Source organism: Scyliorhinus canicula, chromosome 1 (assembly GCF_902713615.1).
Source record: "Scyliorhinus canicula chromosome 1, sScyCan1.1, whole genome shotgun sequence".
Lineage (NCBI taxonomy): Eukaryota > Metazoa > Chordata > Chondrichthyes > Carcharhiniformes > Scyliorhinidae > Scyliorhinus > Scyliorhinus canicula.
In genome coordinates this window covers 81494809-81515370 of record NC_052146.1, presented here as the reverse complement: position 1 = coordinate 81515370, position 20562 = coordinate 81494809, and the positions used below count along the sequence as shown (strand labels likewise).

The 20562-nt window shown below is 43.4% G+C and overlaps 1 protein-coding gene across 1 annotated transcript in view; it reads left to right on the top strand.

The window, feature by feature from the left end:
- Positions 1 to 20021, top strand: part of si:dkey-91m11.5 (PH_BCR_vertebrate and RhoGAP_Bcr domain-containing protein) — a 373564-nt gene extending 353543 nt beyond the window's left edge. Inside the window, exons 20-23 of the mRNA XM_038794107.1 lie at positions 2372 to 2506; positions 6173 to 6278; positions 16583 to 16745; positions 18730 to 20021. Of these exons, the coding sequence (XP_038650035.1) occupies positions 2372 to 2506; positions 6173 to 6278; positions 16583 to 16745; positions 18730 to 18819 (494 nt within the window). The 3' untranslated portion in view covers positions 18820 to 20021. The remainder of the gene's footprint in view (positions 1 to 2371; positions 2507 to 6172; positions 6279 to 16582; positions 16746 to 18729) is intronic.
- The last annotated feature ends 541 nt before the right edge of the window (positions 20022 to 20562 follow it).

Here is a 20562-nt window from a genome sequence, read left to right as displayed (position 1 = left end):
GGCTGGCCATGGGAAAGGACAAGGAGCAACCCAGAGCAGGGATAATTACTGGGGCAAAAACAACTTCAATGACATAAGAATGCATCTGAGTCAAGTGAGTTGGAATCAAATGTTAGCAGAAAAAAAGGTGGCAAAACAATGGGCCACTTTCAAAGACAAAGTAGTGTGGGCAATGTGACAGTGTATCACTGTGAAGGGGAAAGAGCATAAGAACTAGGAGCAGGAGTAGGCCATCTGGCCCTTCGAGCCTGCTGCGCCATTCAATGAGATCGTGGCTGATCTTTTGCGGACTCAGCTCCACTTTCCCGCCCGAACACCATAACCCTTTATTCTTCAAAAAAGTATCTACCTTTATCTTGAAAACATTTAATGATGGAGCCTCAACTGCTTCACTGGACAGGGCATTCCATAGATTCACAACCCTTTGGGTGAAGAAGTTCCTCCCAAACTCTGTCCTAAATCTACTTCCCCTTATTTTGAGGTTATGCCCCCTCGTTCTGCTTTCACCCGCCAGTGGAAACAACCTGCCCACATCTATCCTATCTATTCCCTTCATAATTTTATATGTTTCTATAAGATCCCCCCTCATCCTTCTAAATTCCAACGAGTACAGCCCCAGTCTACTCAACCTCTCCTCGTAATCCAACCCCCTCAACTCTGGGATTAACCTAGTGAATCTCCTCTGCACACCCTCCAGCGCCAGTACGTCCTTTCTCAGGTAAGGAGACCAAAATTGAACACAATACTCCAGGTGTGGCCTCACCAACACCTTGTACAGTTGCAGCATAACCTCCCAAGTCTTAAACTCCATCCCTCTAGCAATGAAGGACAAAATTCCATTTGCCGCCTTAATCACCTGTTGCACCTGTAAACCAATTTTTTGCGACTCATGCACGAGCACACCCAGGTCTCTCTGCACAGCAGCATGTTTTAATATTTTATCATTTAAATAATAATCCGTTTGCTGTTATTCCTGCCAAAATGGATAACCTCACATTTGTCAACATTGTAGTCCATCTGCCAAAAAGGTAGGACAAATAATTCCAGAGCGTTCTGGATGATGAGTGAGATAGAAATGAAGATAAAAGGGAAGAAGTGCGTGTAAAACAGATGGCAGGTAGAATGTACAATGGAGAATCAGGCTGAATATAGAAGGACCAGAGGGGAAGTGGAAAAAAATGAATAAAAGCAAGAAGAGAGCATGAAAAGAGACTGACAGTGAATATAAAAGGAATTCCCAAGGCTTTCCATAAGAATATAAATAATATAATAAAATTGTAGTTTTAAAAACAAGTTGAGCAGATTAGGAATAAAAAGGGGACTTGCACGTGGAGGCAGTGATTGGCGCTGCTGCCTCACGGCACCGAAGACCCAGGTTCGATCCCAGCCCCGGGTCACTGACTGTATGGAGTTTGCACATTCTCCTCCTGTCTGCGTGGGTCTCAACCCCACAACCCAAAAAGATGTGTAGGTAAGTGAATTGGCCACACCAAATTACCCCTTAATTGGAAAAGAAGAATTGTGTACTCTAAATTATATTTTAGAAAGTGAAATGATCCCAATGCCCCAAGAACCTGAAACTCGCCCTCCTGCACTCTGCCTTAAGCCCTGCATTGAACCTCCCTATCTTCCTATTTCTATTCTCACTAGTGCGCGGCGCTGGCTTAATTCAAAAATGACTACATTAATACTTTATAACTTTCTCCCTAGCTCCTGAAAACCTGACCGCGCTCTTTATGACATGAGTACCAATGTGTTCTACAACTTTTGTCTCATTCCCTTCCTGCTGCAGAGTATTCTGAATACTTTCCATAATGGCAGCAGGAAGACAGCACATTTTGTGGACTCACGATGACATTTACAGTAATATCTCTGTCCAATATTGATGGAACCTGCAGCCACTGCATTTCATACATGTATTCACGTTCAGTTCATTTATTCAGATCATTTATCCATGTTCGCATTATTAGTCTCTCTTCAGTTTTCTTATACCAGTGCTTCCCAAATTATTGGAGGTCGTGAGATGAATATTTGGGGTCACGACCTCTGAGGCAGCAGTGGTTGCCATGGAGCTCTGACCAGATTAACAATTGTGAGGGCTCTTTAAATCCTTGCGGTTTTTCTCATGATGGGTATGACCTAGCTGACAGATCATCAGGTCTTATTCCTGCTCCAAAAGGGAAGAAGCTTTTCATTTAAAAACTCTACAGTTCAAACAACATCCCTGCACCCCGCTCTCACACATCTACCCCTCCACCTGGATTACACTCTGGGGTCATGACAGTTTTCAAGCCTCAAAATGGGGTCAGTGTGGGGAACAGTTTGGGAAGTACTGATTTGTACATACCTGAAAATGTAATTCTTGTTACAGATAATAAAGATGTCTCAGTGATGATGAGCGAAATGGATGTGAATGCCATTGCGGGAACCTTAAAACTTTACTTCAGAGAGTTGCCTGAACCTCTTTTCACAGATGAGTTGTACCCTAACTTTGCTGAAGGCATTGGTAAGTTACAATCAGAATGCTTCTTTCTTGCCTTGGGAGAACTGCTTTTTCACACTTTTGACCATCTTGCTCTCGCAATCGAAACTAATTTGTGATCTTTCTTCCCTCTCCACCAGCTTATTTTTGAATAATCTGAACATCTCATTCTGCCTGCAGTCAAACAACCTGATCCTTGACTACAGCTAAGGCCACTTGAAAACCGACCACCATTGCTGTACACCAGCTGCTAATACACACAATCCCATCCTATCCTGACTCACATACCCACCTCGCAACACACCACTCCCCAACATTCCCAGCAAGACATTCCATAGATCTACGGGTTTCCCTTTGTAGCCCACACTGCTCACCTGTGATGCTGATATATTGAACTGAAAAGCAGCTTCAGGAGATATGGGAGTAATATAGAATAACAAAAGCAGATTCTGGAAATCAGAAATAAAAACAGAAAATGCTAGAAATAATCAGCAAATCAGGTAGCATGTGTAGTTAAAGGTTAAACCATAAGACGAAGGGGTAGAAGTAGGCCATTCAGCCCACTGAGCATGCTCTGCCATTCAATGAAATTGTGACTGATCTAATATGGATATTTCTCAACTCCCACCTTATACCTATAACCTTTGATTTCTTTACTGGTTAAAAACCTGTCTATCTCAGCCTTGAACATGCTTAATGATCCAACCTCTACAGCTCTCTGCAGTAAAGAATTCCACAGATTCACTACCACCTGAGAGAAGAAATTCTTCCTCGTCTGTCTAAGCCACAGAGGCACAGTGGGTAGCACTGTTGCTTCACAGGGTCCAGGGTCCCAGGTTTGACTCCCAGCTTGGTCATTGTCTGTGTGGAGTCTGCACGTTCTTCTCGTGTCTGCGTGGGTTTCCTCCCACAAGTCCTGAAAGACATGCTGTTAGGTAATTTGGACATTCTGAATTCTCCCTCTGTGTACCTGAATAGGCGGCGGACTGTGGCGACTAGGGGATTTTAATAGTAACTTCATTGCAGTGTTAATGTAAGCCTACTTGTGACAAGAAAGATTATTATTGTTATTATTATAAATGGACAACCCTTACTCTGAGATTATGCCCTCTGGCCCTGGACTGTCCCACAAGGGGAAACAATATTTCATTATCTAACCTGTCAAGCCCCCTGCTATATGCCTCTAATTCTTCTAAACTGCAATGAGTACAGGCCCAACCTACTCAACCTTCCCTCATAAGAAAATCCCCCCATACTCAAGATTAACCTAGCAAACCTTCTCTGGATAACCTCCAATGCTGGTGTATCTTTCCTCAGATAAGTGGACAAAAAGTATTCCAGGTGTGATCTAACTCGTGTCTTGTATAGTTTTAGCAAAACTGCCCTATTTTTAAACTTCATTAGTTTAAAAATGAAGGCCAACATTCCATTTGCTTTCCCTATTACCTGCTAAACTTGCATGATAACTTTTTGTGATTTATGCACGAGGACCCCCAAGCCCCTCTGACCTGAAACTTTCTGCTGCCTTTCTCCATTTAAATGATATTCGACTCCTTTGTTCTTCCTACCAAAGTGCATAACTACACAATTTCCTACATTATATTCCATCTGCTAAGTTTTTGTCACTCATTTAACTGTCTCTATCCCTCTGTAGACTTTTTGCGTCACCCTCACCATTTATCTTCCCACCTATTTTTATGTCATCTGCAAATTTTGCAATAGTACATTCACTTCCTTCTTTCAAGTCATTAATATATATTGTAAATAATTGTGCTCCCAGCACTGATCACTGTGGTATTCCATTAGTTATAGATTGTATCCTGAAAATGCCCCTCTTATCTCAATTCTCTGCCGTCTATTAGTTAGGCAATCCTCTGTCCTTCTAATTTACTATTCCCCAGGTTCAGGTCAAGTATCTTTCATGAGAACCATTGATGTAGTATGTAATACATCAATTACGTAATGTGATTCCCCTGAATTTATACTCTGTTTCATTTGAAATAAAGACCAACATTCCATTTGCCTTCCCTATTACACACTGAACTTGCATGCTAGATTTTTGTGATTTATGCATGAGGACCCCCAAATCCTTCTATGCTGCAGCTTTCTGCAGTCTTCCTCCATGGGCTGTTATCTTATTAAATAGCCTTTTAAGCTATATTTTATCGAACGCCTTTTGGAAATCCAAGTATATTACATCTACTGGTTCTCCTTTTATCGTTACCATCTCTAAGAATTCTAGCAAATTTGTCAGGCACGATGTCCCTTTCATGAAACCATGCTGACTTTGCTTGATTATATTAAGTATGTCTAAACGCTCTGTTATTACATCCTTTATAGTTGACTCTAATCATCAATTATTGTAAAAACCCATCTGGTTCACTAATGTCATTTAAGGAAGGAAATCTGCCGTCTGTACCTGATTTGGTCTACAATCACTCCAGCAATGTGATGAACTCTATTAACTGTGCCTCAAAAGGATAATCGGGGACAAATGCTGACTTTTCCAGTTACACCCACATCTCATGAAGAAATAAAGAAAAAAAATACTCCCCAATGTCAGATTGATATTGGAAGTCATCTGTGTAAACTTACGTTGCAGTTTTGAAGTCTGTAACTACAGCATTACAAGTTTACATTTCGATCATAAATATGGACATGAGAATTTATAATGCAAATATAAAATAAGTCACTCTGTATGACTGTAAAAAGGGGGGGCCCTTTTGCTGAAGTTAGTGTTCACTGGTCAAATAAAGGCGGGGCCAAATTTATTCCTTCAGTTTAGTTTTCTGCTGTGTAGTATAATGGTCATTTACCAGGTTTAGTACTAGCCTTTGATATTCAGCCTTTTCACTTTATTGAGCAAGGTTTCTCTCCAGAGGACAGCCCAAGTAGCTACTCATTATAAATGAACCCAGACTGTGACCAGACAAATCAGCCCAGTGCTGTCCTCACTATCCATCCGGCGTCCCTGTACAGTGAACTGGAGCACGCAGATTCTGAGGCCAGTTGTAATTCCATCACTACCGCTACCATCTTACAAATTGGCTGCTTTGACTTAAATTAGCTATCGAAACATGGATGAGATTGGATTTACAGCTTTCTACTCTGAAATGTTCAGTACCACAGCACAAGATCATCATCTTCCTTAATGTTTTTTCCTCAGTGTATGTTGATGAAGTTTCCTTACTTGCTTTTTACTCTACTTATGTGCACATCAATCCCGTTGTTCCTCTAAGCGATTTTGGAACTTGGATTTTCTAGAAGTTGACTAAATGTTTCTTACACTATCTCATTATCTCATCAAAGTGAATACCAGCAGATTATTTTCGTATACTCTCTGTTTCCTCCTAGTAAAAACTGGTTCAGCCTGATCCCGTGCCTTTGAGGACAGGCCCATGCTCAGACACCAGGGCAGCATTATTCCATGTCATTTTTATTTCCTACATCCAGAGAAACACCAGGGCCTCATAACCTGTCTCTGGGATTTGAGATAAGACCTATATTTTCCCACTCCATGACATTGAGCACCAGTGCTTCAAAACTCAGTGGAATTGCATATTCCCCACATGTTGAGTCGTTTTAAACACTTTTTCTGACAGGCAAGGAATGAATTGAAGTTCACTGGCATTAGTTCCGTGTCGAGTAGAAATCTGAAATTCTGAAACTTACATTGCTATTCCTTTTCAGCACTGTCCGATCCAGTTGCTAAGGAGAGCTGCATGCTGAATCTGCTGCTTTCACTGCCAGAACCTAATCTCATTACCTTCCTGTTCCTGCTGGATCATTTGAAGAGGTGAGTCAGAGGAAATATCTCCTGTGTTTCATTTATCTTCTTTCTGCCCCTAAACACGAGCCTAATTTCTACCCTTAGAGTCTCCATACGTAATGTACAGATTCAGGCTCCCTACATTGTTAGGTAGATAAAGAATGAGGCTAGCATTGTGCACTCAAATTGGAAGGACAATCCAAGTTGCTGACTTCTCAATGATTCATTATATTTGTCAAATCCTTACATATAACACAACAGAGAGCTATATATTCAAGTTTGTGAAGATGACAAAGATTCGTGATATGGTAAGGAGTGCAGGAGAATAACATTACAAAGAGGCATTGTTAGATTAGTGAGTGGATGAAACTGTAGCAGATGAATTTAATTGTATGGTTATCTATTTTGGAACAAAAAGGAATAGATAGGAGTATTATTTATCTGGTGAAAATCATAAGAGCGGCGAAGGTACCAAGGGATCCTTGCATACAGCTCACTAAAATATAGTGGTCAGGTGTAACAGTAAAAACGCGAATGGAATATAATTATATTATATTGATCTTCGAAGGAATGCAGTGGATATTCACCAGAATGTGGCATAGGGTTAAATTATAAAGAGAAGGAACCTTTGGTGGCGGGATGTGCTGAACAGTCGCATATCAGGTGGCTCTCTTCCAGAACACAGTAAAATAGGCACTTTTGGACGAATTTAGACCTAAGATTCGGACTTGTTCTACCCGTGAGCAGAAAAAGAATAAGAAAGGAGCAATATGCCAGTAAGTGGGAGCTCAAGAGGCCGCAGGGAAGGTAGAAGCAATGGAAAAGGACAGGGACAGCAAGCGAGCAAGCCAATGGACCCACGAGGCGAGGGGTCCCCGGCCATCCCCACGAGAGGGAGACTAATGACCTGAACAACAGGATCACCCCCCCCCCCCCCCCCCCCCCCCCCCCCCATCCCCGGAGAGGGATGGAAGACATTCCTGACTAAGGAATTGACTGCAATAAGGGAGGCAGTCAAAGTGGAGATCCAGGTGGCAGAGCTCTGGTCGCCATGCAGTCGGCGATCGACTGGAGGCTGAAGGAAAGACGATCCAGGAGCTTGAAAAGGTGTTGACTGACCAGAGCAACAGCATTGTTGCTTTGGAGGCCGAAATAAAAATAAAAAGGTTTGTAGCGACCCAGGGGAGCCTGAAGAGGGAAGTCGAGGATCAGGAGCACCAGTCTCTGCACCAAAACATTCAGATAGTGGGATTGAGGACATGGACCTGGCAGACTGTTTGGCCTAGATTCTGGGCAACTTGAACGGAAGGGACAGCTTCACCAAATCTTTGGTGATCAACAGTGCACACAGGTCACTCCAACCGAAGCCCAAGGCGGGGGAGCAACCAAGGGCGATAATCGCCAAACTACACAGGTAGTTGGGAAGGACACAGAATACGGGTGTACTAAGACATTGGGGAAAAGCACAGGGCCGAGTTCAACCAAGTGAAATCGGCAATGTACAAAAATTGAATTAAATTTGGGATGTTATTCCCAGCCAGGTTCTGTGACATTCCAGAACAAAGAACATTACTTTACCACCCGGCAGAGGCAGATGCGTTTGTGCGGACGAATGGTCTGGACAAAAAGCATACAAGGCAGCGATGAGGAAGATGCAGAGAGAGAATGGAGAAAGAAAAGTGATGGACATGAATAATGTTTGCACGGGACAGTACTGCCTCACTTTGAGCAAGAGCACCAGCTCACCGGGGGGTGGGGGGGGGGGGGTGTGAGGGCAGCGGAGTGCAGGGGACGGAGAGACAGAGGGGGTGGCAATTGATCGGGCATAAGGAAGGGGTAAGATCAGCCCAGGGAGGGGGCTAGCGGAGAAAGCTAGCATCAGGAGGTGCAGATGGGGAAGGCACCGGGACCTGACGGGTTCCCGATGGGCTTCTACAGAAAATTTGCACCAGCCCTCGCCCTGCACCTACTGGAAATGTTCGCAGACTCGCTAGTGAGGGACACTTTGCCTCCAATGCTAACTCAGGCCACCATATCGCTGATAGCCAAAAAAGACAAAGACCCAACAGAATGTGGATCATACAGACCTATTTTGCTGCCCAGTGTGGATGCAAAAATACTCACAAAAGTCCTGGTCAAGAGACTAGAGAATTGTGTACCAGAGGTGGCAACCACAGGTTCCCACCAGCCATGCTAATCGCCACTTTAAGAGGTGGAGACAGGATGGGGAATTGCTAGCGATCAGGGACTTTTACACGGGGGACAGACTTATAACTTTAGAAGAGCTGACGGAGAGACTGGAACTACCGAACGGACAGGAACTCTGACATTTACAAGTCAAAACCTTTCTCCGCAACGAGACAACGAGGTACCCTACAACCTCGAGAGACACAATGTTGGAGGAGCTATTGGACGCGGATAGTATGGAAAAAGGGAACTGCGGGGACATTCACAGATGACTTTTAGAAAGGATGCGCTCAACATTGGAAAGAACAAGGGAGAAATGGGAGGAAGACTTAGGGACAGAAGTAGGGTGGAGACTCTGGAGCAAAGCACTGAGCAGGTCCAATTCAACCTCCTCCTGCGCAAGTCTAAGCCTAATGCAGCTGAAAGTGGTGCACAGAGCACACCTGATAAGAACCCAAATGAGCAGGTTCATCCCAGAGGTGGAGGACAAGTGTGAACGGTGCCAGGGAGGCCTGGCCAGCCACGCCCACATGTTCTGGGCCGGCCCCAGGCTTGTCAAGTTCTGGACAGCCTTCTTCGAGGCAATGTCCAAGGTTATGGAGGGTAAGTGGCTGTCTTCGGGGTATCAGACCAGTCAGAACTCCATATGGGGAAGAGGGCTTGATGCCCTTGCTTTTGCTTCCTTAATCGCCCGCCAGAGAATCCTGCTCGGCTGGCCATTAGCAGCATCACCCACCGACTGACTGGCAGACCTGTCGGAATTTCTCCATCTGGAAGATCAAATACACCATACGAGGGCTTCCACAAAGTGTGGGGGCCATTCATCAGCCTGTCCAAGACCTGCTTGAAGCCAACAATGGATGGCGGGGGGGGGGGGGGGGGGGGGGGGGGGGAAGCACGCATGGGAGCCACCAGGGCCACAGAAAACAGACAGGAACGCGTGGGGGGAACAGGGAAGTCATCCAAGGAAATGCCAGGAGCGAATCCAGGGAGAAACCAACACGCCCACCCCCCCCGCTCTCTCTCACTCACACACACACACAAAGCTATAAAAGCAAAACAAATGACAAATAAACCACCTAAGGGGAAGGAAAGGGCTTAAGATAGGGCCTCGAGACAGTGCAAAAAGGAAATATTGTAAATAACAACAGTCTGTCATCTCCTGTACAGTGTAAAAATGTGAATTTCAATAAAAATATTTATTTAAAAATTATAAAGAGTGATTATATAAACTGGGCTTGTATTCCCTGGAATTATAGAAATGTAAGAGGTGTTTTGATTTATTTTTTTGGGATTTTGAAAGGAATTGATGGGGTAGAAAGAGAGAATTTTTTTCTTCTGTTGGAGAATTCTAGGACAGTGGGACATGACCTTAAAATCAGAGCTGGGCCATTTAGGCGAGATGATAAAAAAACGTTACTTCATACAGCACGGTAGCACACGTGACTAGCACTGTGGCTTCACAGCGCTAGGGCCTCAGGTTCGATTCCCCGCTGGGTCACTGTCTGTGCGGAGCCTGCGCGTTCTCCCTGTGTCTGCGTGGATTTCCTCCGGGTACTCTGGTTTCCTCCCACAGTCCAAAGACGTGCAGGTTATGTGGATCGGCCATGCTAAATTGCCCTTGGTGTCCAAAAGGTTTAGGAGGGTTTTGGGGGATAGGGTGGAAGTGTGGGCTTATGTGGATCGGTGCAGACTCTATGGGCCGAATGGCCTCCTTCTGCACTGTATGTTCTATACAAAGGCTGGAACTATCTCCCACAAAAAACAGTAGATGTCAGCTAAATTAATGATTTTAAACCTGAGATTGATAGCTATTTGCTAGAAAAGGTCATAAAAAGATATAAAAACCAAGGCAGGATGTTGAGGTTAAGATACAGACCAATCACAATCTAACTGAATGGCAGAACAGGTTGCAGGGTTGAGTCCTCACTGGCCTGCTACAGTTCCTATGTCCCTACAGTTCGTCGGGCTCTTGCAAACTACGATAGCACAGTGGAAAGCACTGTTGCTTCATAGCACCAGGGTCCCAGGTTTGATTCCCAGCTTGGGTCACTGTCTGTGTGGAGTCTGCACATTCTCCCCATGACTTTGTCATGCATGACTGTGTCATGCGTCCTCCCCGTGTGTGCGTGGGTTTCCTCCGGGTGCTCCGGTTTCCTCCCACAGTCCAAAGATGTGCGGGTTAGGTGGATTGGCCATGCTAAATTGCCCGTAGTGTCCTAAAAAGTAAGGTTAAAGGGGGGGGTTGTTGGGTTACGGGTATAGGGTGGATACGTGGGTTTGAGTAGGGTGATCATTGCTCGGCACAACATCGAGGGCCGAAGGGCTTGTTCTGTGCTGTACTGTTCTATGTTCTATGACTGCGTGGGTTTCCTCCGGGTGCTCCAGTTTCCTCCCACAAGTCCCGAAAGACGTGCTGTTAGGTGAATTGGACATTCTGTATTCTCCTTCTGTGTACCTGAACAGGTGCTGGAATTTGGCTACTAGGGGATTTTCACAGTAACTTCATTGCAGTGCAATTGTAAGCCTACTTGTGACAATAAAGATTATTATTATTATAAACCTCCAGTACTTTCACCAAATGTTCTTGCGTGAACCTGGGCTGTCAGTGTCAGCATAATATTTGACTACACAGATCATCATGGCTAAACTGATCATCAGGAAAGAGTAGGGCCAGCTAGAAACCAAAGTTTGCATTTGAAGGCATGAGCTTGGTTCTTAATGGATAATTTGTGTTTGTTTATTTACATGTGAGAGGGATGAAGTAGGCATTGTAGTTGAGGAGAAGTTTACAATATTATGAGGGAGGAAATCTTAAACTTTATTTAGCATTCTTGAAAGTGGATAAATCATCAGGCTCAGATGAAATGCAACCCAGGCTGCCTCTGACCAGCTCTTGTAGCCACAGTATTTATGTGGCTAGTCCAGTTCAGTACGTGGTCAGTGGTAACCCCCAGAATTCAGCAGTGGTGAGGCCATTGAAAATGAAGGGGTGATGGTCAGGTCCTCTTTTGTTGGAGATGGTTATTGCCTAGCACTTGTTTGACGCGAATGTTACTTGCCACATGTCAGCCCAAGCTGACTAACTTATTGTCCAGGTCTTACTGCATATGGATATGGATTGCTTCAGTAACCGAGGAGTCCGAGTGGTGCTGAACATTGCGCAATCATCGGCAAATATCCCCACTTCTGATCTTTTGATGGAAGGAAGGTCATTGATGAAGCAGCTGACTGTGGTTGGGCCTAGGACACCACCTGAGGAACCAGGGAGGGTATGAAGAAAAGAGGTGAAAGAACAGATGTTGCATCATTTACATTTGCATGGAAAGGTGCTGTAGAGAAGGAATGAAGTGTTAGGAGTGGCTGAGAAAGGGCGGCGCAGTGGTTAACACTGCTGCCTCACGGCAGCGAGGACCCGGGTTTGATACCGGCCCCGGGTTTGATACCGGCCCCGGGTTACTCTGTGTGAAGTTTGCATATGTTCCCTGTGTCTGTGTGGGTCTCACCCCCACAACACAAGGACGTGCAGGTTAGGTGGATTGGCCAAGCTAAATTGCTTCTTCATTTAAAAAAAAAGTGTGGCTAAGAAGTGCACCAGAGTGTGTCAGAGGGAATGGCCCCTTGGAATGCCAAAAGGGATGGGGAGAAATAGATGTGTTTGCTGGGAAATCATGCTGGAGGGGGCAGAAATGGCTGACGATGATTTGTTGAATATGAAATGGAAGATGAGGACAATGGGAGATCTGTTGCGGTTCTAGGAGAGAGGGGAAAGGATGATAGAAGAAGTGCATGAAATAAAAAGGATATAGTTAGTGGGCCCTGTCAATCACGATGTAGAGGGAATCTTTGGTTGAGGAAACACGAAGACACATCAGAATTTCTGGTATGGAAGGTTACATTATCCAAATCGAGTCGACAAAGTTAGAGAAACTGGGGAATGGATTGGTGTTCTTACAGGAAGCAGGGTGCGAAGAAGGATGTTCAACATAACTGTCGGGGTCAGTGAGATTACAGTGAGCAGCCTATTCCCAGAAATGGAGGCAGAGAAGTCAAGGAAAGAAAGTGAAGAGTCAGACCACATGTTAGAGAGAGGAGGTGGATATTGATGAAATTTTCCAGATCATGGCAAGAGTAGGAAAGGTCACCAATACTATCATCATTGTACTGGAAAAAGCAGTGAGGGTTGAAGCCTGACTAGGACTGGAGCAAAGAATGTTCTTTGTATCCCATAGCATCATATTGGAGGAGGCGACTGGCCCAATCACAAGAAAACCCCTCAAACGATACCTTGCTACAATTTTGCATATTGAGCAATGGATCTGAATCATAGAATAGATGGATAAAAATAGTATGAGTGTGAAGTTAAATTAAATGAAAATTGTATTTTTGCTACCCATGATGACTCTCTAATATATTTGGACTCACAATGATACCATTGTCATACTGAGATACAGACTAGGATGATCCCGGGTATGGAGAGGGGCTGCCATATGAAGAAAGACTAAACAGGTTGGGTCCTTATTCCTTGGCATTCAGAAGAATGTGAGGTGATATGATTCTTAGGGTATCTGGCAGGGTAAATGTTGGGAGGATATTTCCATTCATGGGGCTAGATCAGGACCAGATGGCTCAGTCACAGAATAAGGGGGTGCTCATTTAATATGGATTTGAGGAAGAATTTCTTCTGTGAAAGCGTGGTGAATCTTTGGAGTTCTTTACCCCAGGAAGCTGTGGAGGCTGAGTCCTTGAACATTTAAAGGCTGAGATCAATAGGTTTTTAATCAGTAAGGGTTACAGAGAAAAGGCAGGAAAGTGGACTTAGACTTAGGCAGCACGGTAGCACACGTGGATAGCACTGTGGCTTCACAGCGCCAGGGTTCCAGATTCGATTCCCCGCTGGGTCACTGTCTGTGCGGAGTCTGCACGTTCTCCCCGTGTTTGCATGGGTTTTCTCTGGGTGCTCCCGTTTCCTCCCACAGTCCAAAGACATGCAGGTTAGGTGGATTGGCCATGATAAATTGCCCTTAGTGACCAAAAAAGGTCAGGAGGGGTTATTGTGTTATGGGGATAGGGTGGAAGTGAGGGCTTAAGTGGGTCGGTGCAGACTCGATGGGCCGAATGGTGGCCTCCTGCACTGTATGTCTATGTTCTAGATTCATTGTCATGTGTACCGAGGTATAGTGAAAAGTATTGTTCTGCGTGCAGTCCAGACAGATCATTCCATACATGAAAAACATCGGACATAACGATAATAGAACATAGAACAGTACAGCACAGAACAGGCCCTTCGGCCCTCGATGTTGTGCCGAGCCATGATCACCCTACTCAAACCCACGTATCCACCCTATACCCGTAACCCAACAACCCCCCACCCCTTAACCTTACTTTTTAGGACACTACGGGCAATTTAGCATGGCCAATCCACCTAACCCGCACATCTTTGGACTGTGGGAGGAAACCGGAGCACACGGAGGAAACCCACGCACACACGGGGAGGATGTGCAGACTCCGCACACAGTGACCCAGCCGGGAATCGAACCTGGGACCCTGGAGCTGTGAAGCATTTATGCTAACCACCATGCTACCGTGCTGCCCCAAATGCATAATGTAAAGACATAGACATCACGTGAAGCATACAGACTGTAGTGCTGCACAGTAGTGAAGGTGTGTGGAGAGATCAGTTCAGTCCACTTAGTGAGTGGCAGGTCAGCCATGATTTTATTAAATGGCGGAACAGGCATGAAGGGCTGAATGGCCTCCTCCTATTTCCTAATGTCTTATGGGACTGAATTCTGCTGGACTTACCTAGAATATGTCAGCAAACTATTATTGGAGCTTATAACATCGCCAGTCATGCATCTCACAATGTGATTTAGACTTTATCGTATTTTCCATTAAAAACAGCCCTAAGTTATGACCTTGGTGGAAATTGTCCTAAGAAGGCAGGAAATGGAAAAATTCTTTTTTTGGTTACTTTAAAAGATGCCAAATATTTAGTACATTCACAGATGTTGTTTGATCTCTTGTGGGAAAAATTGATCCAGTAAGAGAGGTTGATATAACAGGTTGATTGGACATTGAGACAATAAAAAAACTGTCTGGCTTAATCCCAGATCAATACCTGGGGGTACCTTTAGAGCCCTGGTAGAGTGGAAATAGTCAGAGTTCCCCTTCCTATTTGTGATCCAGACATATCGGAAATATAAAAATATGGAAAGCTTTGTGGCTGTAGATAACTATTTGGCCCATTGTGCCCTTGTTTACACGTTCTCCCTGTGTCTGCGTGGGTTTCCTCCGGGTTTTACAGTTTCCTCCCACAAGTCCCGAAAGACGCGCTGTTAGGTAATTTGGACATTCTGGATTCTCTCTCCATGTACCTGTACAGGCTCTGGAATGTAGCGACTAGGGGCTTTTCACAGTAACTTCATTGCAGTGTAATGTAAGCCTACTTGTGACAATAAAGATTATTATTATACACTTCAGTTGGGTGTTTGATTCACTGAGGCTAAGAGGCCAACTGATGAGTTTGCCGCCTCACGTGATCAAGGTCTGTCACCACGAGCTGGCTGGAGGTCGCATTGCTATCTGCATGCAATCTTATTCACAGACATATCACCACATGTTGGTCAGACTGGAGTTTAGACACCAGACAGAGTTGTGAGTCTCAAAATGTAATATTAAAACTTTCCAACGGCCAGAAGCTTAGGTAATGTGATGTAGTCCATTAATGAGTCAGTTGCAGGCTAGCAGCCATTTTCTATGCCTCTGGTCAAAATCCACTGTTTACCATCAGCGGTAGATAGCATCTCTACAGGAGCATCTCTACAGGTATAATGAGTTTCAGTGGCTCTCCCTTTGTTATAGTCCAGGCTAGGGAGACAATTTGTCTGCTAGTTCCTGGTTTTGTTTCTTGTAATGTGTCCTCACAGCAGCAAGTGTGAGATTCCACAAGAATTAGGGTTTACCTTTTTGTCCTGTAACAGTAGCCAACTTGTGAATCATGTGACCTGTAACAGCCATCTTTTGGTTCAGCAAGGTTCATTTTTCAAGTAAGCAGAAAGGTACAGTTCGATTTAAACAGATTATGATTGCTTTCATGTCTTAGGGATGATATAAGTATACAACAATAACGATAGTTACTGATAGTTATGCATATACTCGGGCCAAGAGACAGGTCATGGTAAAAGGGAATTTTTTGTGTCAAAAGATTCAATCCTGAGAGGATTGGATAGTTGGGTCCTATCAAGTTCTGAAGTATCTATTTTAACATTCCTCATTTTATATTTTTCTTTCACTCTGGCGACATGCAAGTCCACATATTTGGAATGGTTGCTTCTTCCAATTAAGTAGACTTAGCATTAACAAGAACTTCCCAAATCTGACATCTGCTCCCTAATTTTTTCAAATCTATGCCAAGTACCTTCTGAGATTGGCTCTAACAGAGAAGGTTTTGTGGCCTCCTTTGAGCTAAAACAGTCTGAATTTAACTGTTCCAAACCAGGACACCAGAAGAATTCCCTGATCTTTTATTAGTGCCATGGAATCTCTTATGTTCATCTGACAGACAGACTGGACTCTATTTTAAAGTCTCACCTAAAACACAGCTCACCAGACAGTGCTGCATTCCCTAATTTTTGCACTGAAGCTTCAGTTAAGGGCTGAAGTCCTGGAGTTGGGCTTGAACCCACAACCTTTCAATTCAGAAGTTAAGAGTGCGAACACGGAGCCAAACTGATAATAAGAGGGAAAGTGAGACTCGTAAATTGAGGAATTGATGCCTCAATATTCTTTTAAACTGCTATAAACATAATTATCTATGTCATTGCTTTACTCTAAGCACTTGAGGAGAGATGTCAGTGAAGCCAGTAATGTTGGTGAATTAAGTTCGAAAGACGCTCACAGAGGGTGCTTTAGTAATATCCCAACATCACATTTTAATTCCTGTTTGTTCCATAGTTAAAAATCAGTCATTCCATCTTGTTTCTGTGATGTAATTGTTGTTGATGGGAAAATAACTTTTTTTTCAAATGAGCACATTGAAGGTGACTTTCTGAAAGGATCTCATTCAAAGAATGAAAAATAATACAGAATAAATGTTTCCTTCTGTCCGAGTTTAACCTTGATGGCAATTTTCAACTCAACAGGGTGGCAGAGAAAGAGCAGATCAACAAGATGTCATTGCATAACCTGGCCACTGTCTTTGGACCTACTCTGCTGAGGCCCTCTGAAAAAGACAGTAAAATACCAACAAACCCCACACAGGCGATCACAATGGCAGATAGCTGGTCACTAGAGGTGATGTCACAGGTAATTTACATGTTCATTCTTGGGATGTTTTTATTGCTGAAAAATTGCTCTTCAAATGCAAAGCTATTTTCTCCATATGAAATTAATGCCAGAGATATTTTGACTAAAATGAAGAATAGTTCTTCACTGTACAGGTTCTGGTCTGAAAGGAGAGTAGAAATTACAAACTCGGGAAGCACCAGGATGTGGAGTTACCACGAAGGGCACAATTGACAAAAATGCTCCCAGAATGCACTGGGCACTGTTGGTGTTAAGAGGAGATTTCCCTCAATTTCCATGCAAAGCTCATCTTAAGCCTGAATATAAAATCACCCATGAATCAACACAATCAAGCAACATAAGAATTGAAATCTAGTTATGGCTGGAACTCTGCATTCTTCAGCATCGTAAGATGCAATTTCCAGGAATGAATCTTTCTTCAGCTGACTGAGTTAATTTGGTCTTCTGCTTTAGCTGGCCTCAGTTGAATGCTTTGCCCTGCCCTTGATGCGCAAGACCTGTGACCACTTGTCAATTAAAGCCGCACAGTTGAGTTGCACTGTTCTGTAATTGGCTAAACTAGATTAATGGCAGCAAAAGTAGTAGAAGCAGATCTAAGGTGGATTGGCCATGCTAAATTGCCCTTAGTGTGCAAAAGGTTAGGTGAGGCTACTGGGTTACGGGGAACGGGTGGAGGTGTGGGGTTAAGTAGGGGTGCTGTTTCCCAGGGGCGGTGCAGACTCGATGGGCTGAATGGCCTCCTTTTGCACTGTAAATTCTATGATGAAGTCTACCTTCAATTGACCACAGGTCATCGGAGTTGACTAATGCTGGATTCATGTAACTGCATGTCTGAGCACCCAGGAACTCTGCAGAATGTCATAAACACCCACAAACAGGTGCAATCGGCAGAAATTTGCAATGCTGACCTGGGGACATTGGTCGTGGGAAGAAACTGCTTCACTTGAATGGACTTTTGAACCAGCATAAAATATTATGGTTACATCACCGTAACATGGTTGTGGAAGCCACTTATTTCTGTTTAAACTTCTACAATGTTTAGAGCCATTTCATTGAATTCTGCCCAGATTACACTAATATCTGGGTGAACATCATGCAGAAACTCCACATCTTGATGTTGCATTAAAACTGTAGAGGATTGGAAGGTCGTAGATTCTTTTTAAACATGAGACGTGGACAATGGCCATTTGGCTGATCTACAGAGGAACTGTCAGATGCTACATAAACAAGTTCCAATGAGGGAAATCACAATGCTGGGTACATCAGGAGACTGACTTGCTATATGCTTTACATTCCTGCTGTAAACTTCCATTCAATGCCTCCCCTTCACAGCATGAACAGCAATAGAAGCTCAATGTGAAATTCTATGGATAAACATTCCTGCTTCCACTACAGCAACGTAATTTGTCACCACAGCACTCTTTAGCTCAAGATTTTTAAATCTATTCCTCCCTGCTATGATTCAATCCTGGAACTGCTGATGCTGACATACAGTTCTACATTCTTCAAGGTACTTTTTCATAGGACAGGGGTAAGCCATTCAACTCCTCCAGTCTGTTCCACCATTCAGTAAGATCATGGCTGATCATGATCATTCTTTATTCTTGTGACCCAGTGATGAATATTGAAAAGCTGTTCGAAGGAAATGGGGGACTGGACAAATCTAATCCTGGCCTCAACAAACTTCATACATATGGTTAGCCAACGTGAACAGGAATCCTGGCAACTTTTGTGTGTTTTAGTAAACCCGGATGTCTCATCCTGTCCTCAGATTCTAGCTGCAATAAAGTTAATGTCATATCGTACCTGAATTAGAAATACTTTATAATGAGTTATATTATAATATAATAATATAACCAAAATGATTGGAACCCATGAGCTTGCTGGCATCATGTGTGTTTTTTTTTTGACTGTTTACAATGTAGATCTAACAAGCTGTTTACTCTGAGTTGATTTCATTTGAAATGCATCTTATTCTTTCCAGGTGCAAGTTCTGCTCTACTTCCTGCAACTGGAGACCATTCCAACCCCAGACAGTAAACGCCAGAGCATCCTTTTCTCAACAGAGGTGTAGGAAGTATCATCTCAGTACAGAATGCAGCAGCAAGCAGCTATCAACACTACAATAAAATGCTCACCTCTGTTACAACTTCATTAATCATGGGACATCATATGTCTCTGGTTTAACCCAGTCTCTGACCAAGTTTACTGTGTGTTTTAGAGCAATCCTGAATAGAATACAGTTCAATTTATGTATGGACCCATATTGAGCTCTCCTATTCATATACACCAGAGGGCAGTGTATGACAGAGTGATAATCTAAACATGCTACAACAACTAGACATAAAGATATCTTAATGATATACTCAAATATGAAGGAGATAGATAATTCTCAGTTTTTTTTCATTCATTTTAACAATTCTTCAATGAATAGAAACACAATTATTGCCTCCTATTGGAACTTATATGTTATTAGCCATTGTGGATGGAAATGAATATGGGAATTAGACATAAACACAACCCAAAGCGGACCTATGACAGCGAAAAAGCTTCTGAAAAAAATGCACTCGACAGTCATTTATGCAGCTCCTTATGCAGTTTCCTTATCTGCAGAAGGTTACGTACAGGTTGAAATGCGTGAGCAATACGTGACTGTGCCAATGGCTGCACTTCTGTTTGTACAGGAGATAATCATTAGAATACAACTTCGCAGCAGGTCTCTTTCCAATAGTTTTTTTTGGCCATATTAATACATTCCAGCCCTTTTTAACAATGGAATTTAACATGCAGGCATGTTGAATTTAAAATTGATGTAATAAAATTCCCTGTACTAATTTCTGTTCTGTTTTTCCCAGGAGCTGGTTATTTTGGGCTGGGGTTAGACAATTTCTGATGATTGAAGTTTACCGAGTTTGAGCTGCTAGCTTTCATGCTTTCCAAGAGACATTTCAGAAACTCCAGATATGTCATCTTCAGCAGTGGCCATTTTAGGTGCTGAAGTCCATACACAATTAACATAAGCTAGTGATCCTCTAACATGTGTACCAATTGTGTTATTGAGGTTTTGTATTGCCTAAACACTAATCTCCCTCTTCCACATTACCAGTGTGCACTAATCCAGGTTGGAGGATCAACTTTATCTGCACCTTGAGCTGACCTAAGGAAGGTCAACCCTGAAGCTGCACTCAGTTCCTCAGTGCCAAGAACATAATACACAACGCCACAAATGGTTACAATTTGGCATTTGGGTTTTTAATAAAACTGTACACTAATGAATCATTTGTTTTTCTTGTTCAACTCCTCTGGTAGCAGCATCTCTTGCTGTAATTCAGTTTCACAGGCAGTAACTTTTACTGCAGTACAAATCCCCATTGATACTGTCACTGGGATACAAATCCCCTGGGATACTGTCACTGGGATACAATGCCACAGGCGCCAGCAGCTTCCTATTCCTTGTCCATATAACAGTTCTTAATATGTAAGACTAGATGTTGAATACTGATAGGGACTCAACCTTGGTGTATCACAGACTAGTCCATATTTTCCAATATTTCTTTTAGAAGGGATCATTGAATAATGATCAAGATGTGGGACCCTGGCTAATTTTTACCCTCTTTCGGCCTAAAGCAATTTTAATCACGCCGCTGAGATCAGTAAAAGTTTGGTCTCTTTGGCTCAGTCTTTCAGACTGGGATCCAGCGTGCACGATCAGTAATGTGGTGAAATGCACCTTCTTGAATCTGGGTTCATGCTGGAAATGTCAGATGCATCATGAGGCAGTGGATGTTGGTCCTGATCTTCATCAAATCTCATACAT